This window comes from Microtus oregoni, unplaced genomic scaffold, assembly GCF_018167655.1.
Source record: "Microtus oregoni isolate MIOR12 unplaced genomic scaffold, Mior012 000001F_ref0000356, whole genome shotgun sequence".
NCBI lineage: Eukaryota > Metazoa > Chordata > Mammalia > Rodentia > Cricetidae > Microtus > Microtus oregoni.
The window spans coordinates 4150068-4165138 of record NW_024543060.1 but is presented as its reverse complement, the minus strand read 5'-3'; the positions used below and the strand labels follow the sequence as shown (position 1 = coordinate 4165138).

General features: G+C 46.2%; 1 protein-coding gene across 1 annotated transcript in view; it reads left to right on the top strand.

Annotated features, from left to right (window-relative positions):
• The first annotated feature begins 5657 nt into the window (after positions 1 to 5657).
• The window catches only part of Msra (methionine sulfoxide reductase A), a 317284-nt gene continuing 307870 nt past the window's right edge, over positions 5658 to 15071 (top strand). Inside the window, exon 1 of the mRNA XM_041673412.1 lies at positions 5658 to 5951. Coding sequence (XP_041529346.1) covers positions 5816 to 5951 — 136 coding nt within the window. The 5' untranslated portion in view covers positions 5658 to 5815. The remainder of the gene's footprint in view (positions 5952 to 15071) is intronic.

Here is a 15071-nt window from a genome sequence, read left to right as displayed (position 1 = left end):
CTTTCTTTCCTTCCTACATAGTCCAGGTTATCCTCAGACTCATGATCTGTCTGCCTCTGAGTGTGGGAAGAATACTCTATGTATCTAGTCCACCAAGCATCCTGTGGTGATGAGGAAGACAGAGATAGATCCAGGCAGATGGTCAGGAGATGCTGAGACTGGTCCTGGCAGTCGTTCTGCCAACACTGACTCAATGTAAACTAAGTGTCTGACTTGCAGTGGGCTTTTGGGAAGCAGTAACCATCAAACATTAACATGATCCCTGCCTGCATAGAGCTTACTGTCCTGTAAAGAAGATATATCTCTACTGATTATAGGATTAAATATTGTTACCGTCACAATCTAACATCTACACGTGAGGACGTATTCTAGGCACGTTTCCATCTTAACTTATTTAAGCCTGGTGTTTACTGTGAATTCCAGGTTAGCCAGGACTATGTAGCGAGCCCTTGTTTCAAAAGAAGACAAATAAAATACAATAATAAAACCCTCAATCAAACAATACCAAGTGATTGCTTCTTTATTGATTTACTTTTGGCAGTACTGGGGAGTGAACCTAGGCCTTCATGAAAGCCAGGCAAGCTTTCTGCTACTGGGTTGTATCCCGGCTATATTTCCCCCTTCCTTTTGGGACAGGTTCTCATGAAGTTGTTCAGTTTGGACTCTGTAGTCCAGACATGCCTAGGATTTATAATCCTCCAATCTTGATATCCAGGGTAGCTGGGATTATAGGAGTGTGCCACCGGGCCTGGCTCTAAAACATGTGATTTAGGGGCTGCAGAGCCAGTTCTGAGGACAAGAGCATTTACTGCCCTTTCAGAGGACTTGAGTTTGGTTTCCACCACCCATATCAGGAGGCTTAGAACTGCCTGCAACTCTAGTTCCATGAGATCTGATCCCCCTGTCCTACATGAGAACTCATATGGTACGCATAAACTCATGCAGGTGCGTGCACACACACATACATAAAAATAATAAATCTCCTAGCCTGGCAGTGGTGGTGCATACCTCTCATCCCAGCTTTTGGAAGGCAGAGTCAGGCAGAATCTCTGAGTACAAGGCCAGCCTGGTACAGGACAGGCAGGGCTGCACAGAGAAATCCTGTTGGTTGCTGACCTCTGGTTCTCACAGTCTCACAGCTCCACGTCAGTCACTGGGAGAGGAGACAGGACAGAAGGGGAGTGCACAGCTTACCTCTAAGGTCATGACCTTGGAGTTGCACAGAACTGCACCTTCCTTCCTGGAATAGTCACTTCATCACAGGGTCACACCTAGTCATCCTCACCTGGAAGGACAGGCCCAGTTTGAACCTAGTGGCTCTGTTGGTGTCCAAACATGAGGTGAAATAATGGTGGGAGACATATGCTTGTCTCTTGGGAAGGACCATGAAGGGGGCTTTGACCTTTTACTGAAATCATTCCATTCTGCATTCCATAAAGACCACAAACTTCAAAGTCAGTGTTGAAGAGAGTCAGGTTCACCCAGCTTGGTTTTTTTGGTAAACCTGTGATCTTGAACTCGGGACTTTGAAAAGCTTAGATTTGAGTCCACGTTCTCTCTCTTAGTAGCTGTTGGTTTGGGCGCCTCTCTGAGCCTGTGTTTCTTCACCTACAAAACTTTGAAAATGGGTTGGAGCGAAGGTTAAAAATAAAGCGGGCGGCGTTAACAGGAGCTCGCTGTTTAGTAATGAAGTCGATTCTTATTTCACCTTCCTCTTAAAAATTCAGGAAAATAATCCATGCAATTAATTAAATTCCTCAGACAGCTCTGTATCTTCTGGAAACAGGCCATATATAGAGCCACTTGGTTATAAGTATGCAAATGGAAGTGTCGCTTCAGTCTTTTATTTATTCATTTATAAGGGTGTCTCTCTACCTAGGTAAGTGAAATCTTATCTATTTGAGTGTGCCAGGGTACCTTTGCTGTATTTGAGGCTCCATAGAGAGTATGGGTGACGGCTAAACGCCTAGCACATGCTGGCTCTCCAGCAGCCTTTCTGAGTCACTGGCATTTTTTTTCTTCAGAAGGCCTGAGTCTTCCAAGTGCATGGTCCTGCTGATGCTTGGTCTGTGGTGGGACACAGTTAGCAAACTCATAAACCAAGGAAGGCTCTAGTAGAATCTTGAGTCGTAGTAATACAGATGCATATGAAGGTAAAACAGCCAAATGCTGTTCGACAGTCATGATCAGGAAACAAGTATGTTTATTAGGGGAGTCATGTGTCAATACTTAGATAACAATCAACTTTCTAATCCATGCTTTATGTGTTGATTTCTTCCATAAGGTTTTAGGTGTTTTCTGGTTTGGATACAGAGCTCATGTAGCCCAGGCTGGCCTCGTGCTCACTGGATAGTTGAGGATAGCCTCGTACTTTTAATCCTTTTGCCTTCACCTCCCAAAGACTGGCATTACAGGCTTGTACCATCATGCTTGTTTTTCCCACATGTGTGTATGTACATGCTTCTGGAGATCAGAGGTCAACACTGGGGGGCATTTCTCCATTCCTCAGGTGTACCATTCTGTAAACGGGCATTTCTCTCCCTCCTGTTCACAAATACCTAGTGGCTGCTTCCAAATAATTGACGCAGAGGGTTAATATTACTTACAAATGATTGGCTGATAGCTCAGGCTTGTTACTAGCTAACTTTTACATTTTAAGCTAACCCATATTCCTTATTTATACCCTGCCAAGTGGTGGTACCTTTATCAGCATGGCACGTTCATCTCCCTCTCCCTCTGCATCCGGCTGGCGACCCTGACTCTGCCCTTCTCCTCCCCATCCTCCTTAGTTTGGTTGTCCTGCTTATGCTTCCTGTCTGGTTACTGGTCAATCAGCATTTTGATTAAACCAATTCGAGTGACAAATCTTTACAGTGTGTAAGAGGATTATTCCACAGCACCATCCATCTTGTTTTTGTACTCGTTTATTTCTGAGGTAGGTACTCCTGGCCTGGAGCTCACCAACTAGGCTAAGTTGACTGGGTAGTAAGCCTCAGGAATCTTTCCCTTTCTGCCTCTCCAGTGCTGGGATTACAAGTGGTAGTTCCAAAGTGGCCCTCAAAATGGCAGTGCTGGGGATACTGTCCTACAGGACGTTAGCAGGGCAAACAGAAAGACCATTATCAGGCAAACAATCGTAAAAGTAGGTTTCCTAAGGAGGGTTCTGTTTACTGGGAGCCAGCCTTAATCTCCCTCCACCATCAGCTACCTAGTTTCCTGTAATCTAGGCAGTTTATATTTGTGTCAGCTCAACGATCCCTGCCTTCCTGGCACATAAAATCTGCCTGCATTTCTGGTAGTTTGCTTGTCTCTCTGCCCCCACTCCAAGATTAGTTTGATCGCCAATAAACCTTTCTACCCATGGACTGGTACAGTTTCACTGTACCCTCAATTACAGCCAGCTATGCTCCTGTGCCCAGCCTCTTTATGTGGGTTCTGGGAATAGACTAAGGTCCCAGAAGAAGGAGCATGAGCTCGCTCTAGCCCACTCAGTATGGAAGAAGAGCCAGGGCCCTGCTTAATGAGAGACTGTTTCCTGCCAGGAGCCTGACACACTTAGGAGAAATAACCTGTTTTCTCGAACTGGTTGTGTTTTCAGATTCTTTGTTGCAAAGAGAATGTGTAGATGGTGTCTTGAAGGATATAAACTGTTAGAAAAGGATAGACTTTGTCAGGAAGCCCGAGTATAATTACAGGAGTGATAAAATCAGCACGTGTTAGAAAATGGGGGGGGGGGGGTAGCTCAGAGGGAAGTAGTTGGAGAGTCTGAGGGAAAGCAAGGCCTCATCTTGAAAAACGGCATCATTATTTCTCTCCTCACAAAACAAAACTCAGAGGCTGGGTATGGTGGCTCACACCTTTAATCCTAGGACTCGGGAGGCAAAAGGCAGGTGGATCTCTGTGAATTCCATGCTAGCCAGGGCTATAAGGAGAGACTTTGTAATGAACAAACAACTCAGCTATCACAGCTATTTTGGTAAATGAGGGAAGAACCCACTGTTTAAAGGAAACTTTAAAGAAACTGGGATACTTCTTTCCTTCAAAAAGATGTTAGTGTTCATGAGTGTAGCGTAACCACAAGGGTCCTCAAGAACATTTAAATAATGTACAAAGAACACTCACAACTGTTCAGACTGGGGCCAGAGAGATGACTCAGCAGGTCAAGGTGCCTGCCACCAAGCCTGATGATCTCAGCTGGATTTCCAGGGCCACACAGCAAGAGAGAAACTTTAGTAGGATCTCACTACTCCGAACAATAAAATTCTAAACATTGTTTCTATTTATTTCTTCTCATTTTCCCTAAGTGGGTAAGTAGAAATGCTTGTATTTTTATAAGTCTTACATAGTAAATGTTTATGGGTTGTGGTTCTGGTACACCTAGCATTACATAAGTAGTTTCCCTCCACATTACAAAGTCTTCCGTTACACATTCACAGTATTTAGTTATGAAGGGTTTTTTTTTTTTTTTTTTTTTGCTTTGTTTTTCCAAGGCAGGGTTTCTCTGTTGTTTTGGAGCCTGTCCTGGAATTGGCTCTTGTAGGCCAGGCTGGTCTCGAACTCGAACTCATCACAGAGATCGGCCCGCCTGCCTCTGCCTCCCTAGTGCTGGAATTAAAGGCGTTCACCACCACTGCCTGGCTACGAAGTATTTCTTGTATGTTTCCATGTTCCATCAACCACAAAACAGAAAAAAAGCAAGTCAGTACGTATCAAAAGGCAGCAAAATAGAAGTACAACATATTTTCTTTGACAGACCATTTTGTCTTTAGTGACTAGGCCCCCTTCAAGCCTGGAAGGGACGGACACCTTGGGATGATTTCAGGCAAAGCCTTGTAGAAAGAACCCGCTTGGCATAATTTCATGGCAAAAACAAATCAAAAGCAAACTGTGGATACAAGTTGGCCCAGGGGACTTCTACAATATAAGGTAAACACCTTAATCTGTTTAACGTTGTTATGTTGGCAACATTCTATACAGCACGCTAATCCTCCTGTCCTTCTATTACAGCCCCACATGAACACAAAGTGGTAACTAAACCCACAGAAGAGCTTAGGTTCAAAGCTTCAAATCCCTGTGGGTGCTAATCCTGTTCCTTCCTTCACACGAGCCTGTCCGCCCATTTTGGCGGAGTGTGTAAACCAAAATCTCATAGACGGACCTCTCAAGTCACTCATCTGGCCCTAGTTACCTAGGCGAGATTTGTTCTAGGAATATTCTGATTTCAGAAGACGGATCCAACTGCATCATTAAACCCAAGCATTAACGAAGTATTTGTGCCTGCATCCTTTATTTTATGGGCTGAAGAATGTATTTATGCACACATACATTCATATATATATTAAATATATATATTTATAATATATAATTCATATAATATTAAATATCTATCTACGTACATATATTTCACATTGAGTACGTAATCCTTTGTGGTGTTGAGAATCGTGCTTTGGATCAATTCGACTTATCAAGATGGATCCAATAGAAACAGACAAATTTTCTAGCTGTTTATCCATCCATCCTCTTACAATCTGCCTTCTAGCTCTCTGCCATTTTATGCACACACTGATTTCCCTTTTCTGCTTTGTGGTTGACTGAGCACGAGAAACACACTGGAAACCCTGCTTGGCTAAGCTCTTCCTGGGCACCCGGAACACGGGCCGCGGACGTGGTGAAACGGCAGGAACTTTAACTAATACCTCGCGGTGGCGTCCAGCCAGCATAATTTTTGGCCCTAGCCGCTTCTCGTACTCAGAAAACTTTGTCCCTCAGAGACAGCCAGGTCTGGAGGTCGGCCGGTGGGACGGATACGCCGCCCATGCTCTCTGCCGCCAGAAGGGCTCTCAAGCTACTCTCTGGCCCCATGCCGGTACCGAGAATGGGCGACTCAGCTTCGAGGGTTATCAGCGCGCAAGAAGCCTTGCCCGGCCGCCCCGAGCCGATCCCCGTGTCAGGTAAGACGGGTCGAGCGCTGAGCATGCGCGCCGAGTCTGCGCACTGCACCCTCCGAGAAAAAGCCCCCGCGGGGCCTCGGGCGGGTCCCAGGTCGGGGTCTGCGCGTGCGCGGAGGGCAGCTCTTTCACCTCCCACATCCCCCTCCGGCTGTCTTTACCGCACCCCCTCTCCCCACTTCTCCCGCTCCGGGACGGGTGGGTGCTCAGCAGGGCAGTCTCCTGTCTCAGTGCTTCTCTTTGTTTGAGTCTCTTAAGACAAAACAGGCAAAACAGGGCGCTCTTAAAGAATCTAGCGTCGGCATCTGATTCAGCTGGGCTGCAGGCTTGCAGCTCCCTGATTGGAGCTAGGAAGAGTGCAGCCTGAAAGCTTCCGTAGACTCCTTTCTCACCTAGGCCGCCAGGAGAGTCAGGCTATTGCCGGTTCCCAGGAAGTGCTGGAGGGTGCCCTAACGTTGCGACCTGTGTTTTGAAGTGGAATTTTAGGCCCGAGCTGGTTGCCAGAATCCTTAGCAGTTTCTAGTTATTTCGAGGGCTTGCTGGGCTTTCTCCTCGGTTTGCAGGATCTGCTTGTCCTATGAATGAGGCCTCCTGGAGGTGTTTGTGCTCACACACTTAAGCCCCAGGTGCACTTTGGAAGATCAGCCGATTACGTGTGGGACTCGGGTTTTCTCCTTGTGCCACTTAGGAGCCTGAATTGAATTCAGATTGTGGGGCTGCCTGGTAAGCGCCTTTACCTGATAAGCCTTGTTAGCCCTATTGTACTTCTAGCCTCCACTCTTGGGGGTATTTATTCTTGGCAGGTTCTTACTGGCCCTGGTGAAGAATCCAAGTTCATTTACTTCCCACTTGGAAAGGCACCCTAGTATTTGAGAGAGTGTGTGTGGAGACAAGTAGATTTATTTGGTAAGCTAGCAAAACCAGAAGGTGGCCTGGTACACGAGAAGACCGAGCAGCACATGGCTCCTTGGTCTCCCCCCCGCCCCCCCCCCCCCCCCAATGTTAGATCAAAAGGGAATTTCTTATCTTAGGGAACCTAAGATAGAATACTAACTGGTCCCCATTCTCATTTCCAAGTTCCTTCTAGATAAGGAATTCTCAGCCACCACAGGGCTTTTGGCCCTTCTGCTTCTGCTAATTGCTGTTGGCTTTTACATCACTGAAGCCTTAACTAAATAGTGATTCCTGTCTGGGAACCATTAAGGTGATGATGCTAAAATCCCAATATCAGCCCCTGGACCAAACACACTTGCAGATGACAACAACTGGATAAGGGGAGGTTCACTCTGCTGTTAATAATGGGAAAATAACGGGAAATAGTCTCTATTTGGAACAACCCCCACATGGCTATGCCCACCTCTATAATCTCACTCAGAATCCAGTGGGAGCCAGCTTCCTGATCCCACCGGATGACATCTGATGGGCATGTGCCTCTGGCTTGACACCCTATGTTAATGTTCAGGTTTTAGACCAAACCAAAGACTCTTATATCCTCGTCCAGTTAGTCCCCAGAAGAGTCTACTACCCTGATAATACAATCTTTTACCCATTAGAAAAGTCAGGATGGGGAAAAATGAAGTCAACACAGCTAACTGTGGATACCTATTCACCCTCCTAGATGTCAACTTAGCTGGAACCATAGGAATCAGAACTTCCACCTTGTCATCACAGAATCAGAACTGTAGGGCCTTGAGAACGGCAATAGATTCACAGTTGCTGCCCTACCAAAAATAATCTGCTTCACATTTAAAAAACATTGCTCTCCTCTCTAGTTGAAATAGAGGTTATCATACTTTTTGTGTGGGCCTTGGTGCTATTCCATCAGGTAGCGCTGGATTTGTGACTGTTGTCAGCGAGCTCCCCCAAAACCCAGGAAAGTGGGCAGAAGGGGGAAAAACAGCAAAGAGGGCTAAAAAATAGGTTTTTGACCTCCATGTTTGGGATATTTGGTGCCAATTTATTTACACTTTCATTTTTATGCCAATAAAGAACTTTTTTGAAATTTTAAAAAACATAGCACTCCAGAATAAAAGAGGCCTGTGCCTCTATGTTAGCCATTCTGGGATTATCAGGGACTCCATAGCCCTGCTTAGAAAGAGGCTACATGATAGAGAATTGGAAAGACAACAATATAAGCCTGTAAATCAAACCTATCTCAAGGATTTGAGATGATATACTACTCAAGGAGGCAGGGGAATTGAGAGAACCAAGCAGATGCTATAACAGTCTGCTCGATCTTCTCTCAGAGACCAGGCCTCAATTTCAGTTTCCTGAGACTGAATAAGCAGTTTCTGAGGAAGAGCCACGATCAAAGGACAATCAGTCTCCAGCACCCTCAACAGCAAGGAGGGGATCTGGTGGCCCAAGCCATAAACAGCTCAAGAAGAAAACCAAATAAGGACAAAGTCTGGGACTTGTCCAGGCCTGCCCCCAAATGGAAAACTAGAGGCCTAATCAGCCCCTGACTAGCTCTAGCCCATTAGAACACACTAATATGATTGCCACTTGCTTGAGCTAATCATATTTAAAGGGACCTAACTGCCCTAGAACCTCCCCTTGACTGTGCTTGAGCTCACCTCATCTCAGGGTCTCCGCCATCTTGCCTTTGTATGGCTGACAGGCCCCAGCATGATGGAATAATAAACGTCTTTGCTGATTGCATACAGGGATGACAGTCTTTTAAGGGATTTCTCCAATGACCCTAACAGTAAACCGGCTTAACCCAGCACAGGTTTTTCAGGGCCCTTTTATCTTCAGGCAGAGAGGGTCTGGGAGAGGGCTTTAGGTTAGGAAGTAACAGATCACTGTAGGCCTCTAGGCATCGCTCTAGCAGTCTGGAGTGGGTTGTCAGAAAGCTGGTGGCCAGTAATCACAAGGCCACTGGACGCTCCAGTAGACAGTGAAAATGTCTTATCTTGATCTCTTCAGACTTGAAGGGGGAGGGGAGAGGCTAGGAGATTTTGCTAAGCCGTTAACTTTGTGCTCCTCCGTTCAGAGAAACAGTTCTTAAGTGCCCACACAAAGTAGAAAGATGGTTGGATACAACATGGAGGATGTGAGGCTGAGTTGCCTTTGAAGCCATCCACACAGCGTCCATCACAGCCTGCACAGCGCCGGGGTTATCTGCAGCAAAGATAGAAACAGACTTCTAATATGTTACCCAGATGCACAGTCTCCAAAATTAGTGATTTCTAAAGCCAAGTGGAAAGGGGAGCATGGGCAGCCATCTTGGGTCATACCTCCCACCCACATGGTAGGCAAGAGGGTCTCTGGTGGGGAGGGGTCCAAAGGAAGTCACTGAAAGCAAGGGAGGCTAAAGAATTTGCTTCGGTTTGCCTTCGGTTCCAGCAACGGTGTGCAGTACTCCATATAGTGAGTTTTGGTGTCCATGTCTTTGAAAGCTATGGACTTCATATCCCTAGTTCGAAAGTTACATTCTTCTACATTGCGTCTTGAGCCCTTCTCATGTCTCTATATCATCTATCCAAGCCAGTTGTTAACTGTATCCAATTGTCTCAGAAGCTCTGTCGCCAGTGTGCCCCGCTTTAGATGACAAGGTCTACCTGTATAGGGTTGCGTTATCTTGTCCCAGGTATGAACCTCCATCCAGTGCTTTTGGAGCTAACCCTGCCATCTTAACTTCAGTCCTTCTTCCTTTGTATGTGGCAAGACTGTCGTACCCTTTTATCGGCTGCAGCTTAGCAGTAGATTTACAGTTTGCAAGAAGGTAAGGCTCGAACCTTCAAGCCTTTTTAATGTTTCGTTTCTCTGGGCCACCTTGAATGGATGGGAACATGAGCAGACTGGCCTGGGTAGCCGGTTGTTGTTTATGTGGCAGTGCGCCAGACTGATGGCAATTGATTAGAGACGTGCACATGGAGGAGGAAAAATCAGAAGCTCTTAGATGTGTATGGGAAGATGATGGTATGGTGAAACTGACTTCTCAGGTCGGTGAAGAAACTGGTGTAGGGACAGGTAGAGAGACTAGTGGGGTGTACTGGTGCTATTTTTGGTCACCACACCTTTAAAAACAGTTAAATCCCAAGCAGATGTGATGGTAATAGCTGGTGTATCACATACCAGGCACCTTGGGAAACTAAATTAATACATTTAATTTTGTCAATAATGTGGTGATACATTAACCATCATTATCCTCATTATGGATGTGGAAACAGGCTCAGGAGGTCAGATAACTTATCCAAGGTCATACAGTGGGCCTAGTATATGCACTGTATTCTAGAGTTTCTGATATAACCACTCTTTTCCCATGTATGTATGCATGCATGTTTTGATACAGTTTTAATGTTCATCTCAGGTTGGTCTTGAATTTACTATGTAACCCAAGTTGGCTGTGAACTCTCAGCAATCTTCCTGCTGCAGACTGCTGAGTGCTGGGGTTACTGATATCTAACACCAACCTTGCTTTTTTTTTAGCTAAGAGCAAAACAATGAAATAATAAGTATGAGAAAAGGAGAATTTATTTATAACTGTGTGAGGAAGGCCTTTGTATCCACAGCTAGAAAATCAGGAAACTGATAGTTAGATCACATTAAAAGTCTGTGTGGGGCCAGAGAGATGGCTCAGGGGTTAAGAGTGCTTGCTGCTCTTCCAGAGACCTGGGCTCAGTTCCCAGCATCTACAGGGTGACTCACAACCATCTGTAACTCCAGTTCCAAGGGATCCCACACTCTCTTCTGGCCTTTGGGGGTACTGCTTGCACACGGTACTCAGACTCACATGCAAACAAAACACCCACACACATTAAGTACGTAAATAATAAATAAAAAGAATAAGTAAACAATAAAAAAATCTTGTGTGACAAAAATCACAGAAGCAAAGTCAGAAGACAGCTTAGGGTACAGCAACATGTACTAAAAGGCAAGGACTAGTTTCCGCAATAGAGCAGAAGCTTCTAGAAGCTTGTAAGAAAAATGTCAGCAGTGATTACAAATCAGGCAGAGGTTTTGAACAATTTACCCCCAAGGAAGTACAGTTGGTTCTTAAACACAGAAAACGACGCTCAAGTTCACTCAGTGAGGAAAATGCAAATACCGGTTTTCATTTTCAGATTGGCAAAACTCCAGAAACAATGATCCATTCTGCTGGGGGAGAGAGAGAGAGAGAAAGAGAGAGAGAGAGAGAGAGAGAGAGAGAGAGAGAGGCATGCACTCTTATGTGTTGTTAGTGGCTGTCAGCCGGCTCCACTCTTATGGAAGGCAACTTGGCTGCATCTACCAAAAATTTAAATGCACATTTACCTTCGATCTCAGGAATTCAATTTCTGGGAATTTGCCTTCCAGATTTGCTCACACACACGCCAAATGAGGCCTGTACCAGGCTGTTCACTGGAGCTTCATCTGCGTAGACAGAGATTGGAAGCATTGCAGGTGCCCATCAACGAGCGATAGTTCAGCCTCAAGGATACAGCACGCAGGCATAAAAGATGGGGCTTCTCTAGGAACAGAGAGATTGCCAAGACACAGTAGCTGCAAAGGCCAGACCAGATCAGCGTGCTGACTTCTGTGTGGACAGGGAGCACGCTAACAATCCATATGCCCAAGGAAGCCTGGAAAGGCTAGCCAAAAAAGGAAAGGCTGGGTTTGGACCGTGCCGTGAGATGAGGGTGGTTGAGATATTTAGGCTTTACACTTTGTGTTGTTTTAAACAACTTGCTTTGTCTAATGTGGCTTTGTTGTTGAATTAAACAGCTACTTTGAAGATAGTCTTGGCTGTTTTTAGCTCAATCAGCCACCTTTCTGTCATCCTTTGTCATACTTCAACTTAAAAAAAATTGCTCCCTTTTTCTTGTCAAGTATATATATATATATTTCCCCCTCAACTTGCTTTTGTAATCAAAATCTACATTTTGGCATGATTTAAAAAAATCTAAATTTAGAGGGTGAAATTGGAATAAGTTAATCCAAGTCATTTTACATTTCATAAATATTCATTTTTATTGAAGCGTCGATTGTGGTGGCATGATTTATACAAAGGAAGGACCTTTGGGGACGGATTCCTTCCACTGTGGTGTAGAAGGCATTATGTGTTTCTTTTATGTGACGGGTGTACATAGATTTTTTTAAAAAAGAAAACGATAGGAAGCTGTTCTCCTTTTAGAAAAAAAATTCCCTAGTGTGTGATTAATTTCTAAATTGTAGGACGCAGAACTGTTATTTTTCTTCTCGCATCCTGCCCAGAGCTCTTAGATTGTTTTATGCTTTCCTCCAGAACCTTCTGTTTCCCTGCCGCCCCCGCTGGGGAAAGGCATTTCCCACCTCCCACCTTCCGATCTTTACCTCCCTCCCCAGCCTCTTTTCCCACCAGGCCCCCATGGAGCCCATCTTCTGCCTGACAGGATTCTGTGTTCCGCCTCTGCGGTCGCCCACGTGATCGTATCCTTGCGGATTTACTACTCTGATCTTTTGATTTATTTCTTCATTAAATGCTTGCATAGGTAAAGTGTTGTAGTTTTCCCTCTATTCCTTATTTTACTCTTTCTTCAAAATTTGCCTAGCTTGAATTCTGTTTGTCCTGTAAACCAGTCCCTCCTCCCTAGGGCCTAAGTGGCGGCTTTCAACTCCACTGGGCGACTCCCCTGAGCTACTTCAGACTCCTTCCCATCGGCTAGGCTCCGGCGGCTTTCCCATTGCTTCTTAGATGTTCTGCTGCCCAGTTACCAAATCTGTGCGTTTTCTCTCTATGCGGTAATGAGCTCCCGGGGAGAGAAGCCGGGTGTCTCTCCTGGAGGGAGTCCTGTGCTCGCGGATCAGATCTATAGTGCATTACAAAGGAGGATGCCCACGCCAAACATTCAGTTATGGCTTATGGCTGCTGGGCAGAGAACAATTAATGTCTGAAAACAAATACAGAAAATGTGGCCTTTCCGTTTGTCCATCGTGTGAGCACTGGGATGCAGGGTTGCCAATGCAGCCAACCCTTTGTCTGTGGCATGCGCTCTAAATTTTTGCCCCTAAACTGGTAATGAATCTGAGCCAATTTCTTTACACCTCGCCATGATAAGCTTTACTTTTGCTAGGATGAAGGGTAGGTCCCCCATCTCTGAACCCCACCTACAGTGGGGCTATGTGTGTCGGGGATGAGCTCAGCACTACCAAGTGGGCCTGCACCTGGATCTCTATTTGGGACGGGACAAGGGGAAATGATTGGAGAAGGGAGAGCGAGGACCCCTCTAGCGACCCCTGGGAACCTGGATTGGTGAAGTAGGCTAGGCACAGGTTTAGGGGAGTGAATGGATTCCAAGCTTCAGCAACTGCAGAGTGGAGAGACCTCTTTGCTGAGGTACTTTCTGTTCTTGCATCTCTATGGGTCCCAGGGGCTTCCAGTTGGTAATGGGTCCCTTTCCCATGGAGAGCCCCTGTTTGGTCCTGCCACCCTGAGCTAACTAAAACTGTGGTCGCTCTGATGATGGTTGAAATGCTGAATTGTGCAGGAGGTGACCTTGGGCTGTCAGTGTGCGGTGCAGGTGGGGAGGGACACTGTAAATCTTCCTGAAGATGCTCCTCTAGCAGTTTCCCTCCCAAGTTCCTTCTGGGGCAGAGACTCACTGTAGCCCTGCGTGTGAGCACAGCACCAGACAGCGAACTGCTCAAGGGCAAGGGGGTCTTACCCCTTGGTCCTGGGACACTGCAGGACAACGGTTATTTGTTGAATAGCATGCTGTGTGGGCAGGGCCACCAGAAAGAGTGTGAGACAAAATAACGGCAGACATGAGCTATTTCAAGGTGGCTAGCAGGTAGTTAGGAAATGCGACAGTGAAGGCTGGGGATGTGGTTCAGTGGGTCAGGTGCTTGCGACCCAAGCATTAAGGCATGACTTCAGATCCCCAGCACCCACGTAAGAAGCTGGATGTGCCATTGCACACACAATCCCAGAACTTGGGAAGTACAGACGGGAGGATCCTGAGGGCTAGCTGGCCATCTAGTCTAGCCAGTGAACCCCACATTTAGCGATAAACTTTGTTTCCCCAAATGAGAAGGGACTGATTAGAGGAAGATACCTAATGTTGTTTTTTGAATCCCACATACACATGCACACATCTGCAATTGCACCTGTGCATCCGTGCTATGGGCTTGCACACTCACGCCTGTGAGAATGAGTCATGTAGAAAGCTGAAGACATCAGGACTGATAGGGTGTCGAGTTGCTGGACTCCATGGTACTGGATCGTACATCTCATCTGAAAGCATTACTGGCTAGATAGACTCTCTGCAGCTAGGTTGGAAATCTGCCAGGTAGGAGTGGACCGTGCCATTTGCCCTGTGACACTTGACAGTTTATTGGCCTGCCACATTCCCCTCCCTAGCCCAGGGAATTAGCTCAGGATTGGCTTCGTGGGACAGGCTGTTCCAGGCTGCTTTAGAGGTTGAGCACGGTGGGATTCGCTGTGAGCACAGGGTTGTCGTCATACTGCAGCTCAGTCATTTTGCGGTGCAGTCATATTTCCATCTCCTTGTCATGTTGCAGTCTAAATGGTGGTAGGAGGCTGGGAGTGTGGCTGCGTCATGCTTCCCTGTCCTCTGCTTTCTCTTCTCCCCCTGATGCCTGGCTTCTTCATGGTACCAGACCTTCTCACCCTTGTGTGGCCCCCGAAGACCACACAGCATCGTTTGAATGCTCTGCTTTTCCATTTCCCAACATCCTCAGGATGTGCAGGGCTTGCTGTAACAGGATGTGTGGGTGCTGCTGTGTCTCCACACTCAGTTCCAGAGCCTGCTCTCTTTTTCACGGGAGGGGCTGTGTGTCTAGCTTCCCCATCTCTCTCACTGGCCCTTCTTCCAGTGTTTTTTTTTTTTTTTTGTGTGTGGAGAAGGTAGACTCTCTGCTTTTGTTTGGCATTCAGTCTGAGATATATTTGTCCCTGCGTCGTCTGAACCCTTAGCCTGCTGGCAGCATCCTGCTGGCTTAGCCAGACTTTTGGATTCCAGCTACTGATGTATCCGATGTTCTGTGCTAACTCTCTTCTCCCTTGGTGAGATCTATGACAGTGTTGGGGTCAGGGGGAATCTTCTCTGTAAGTTGGCCTGCCTTTAAAGGTGACAAAGTTGTTGCCAGCATGAGGAAGACTTGGGCCTTGTATATGACCTCATCACGTCTTACTTTCTT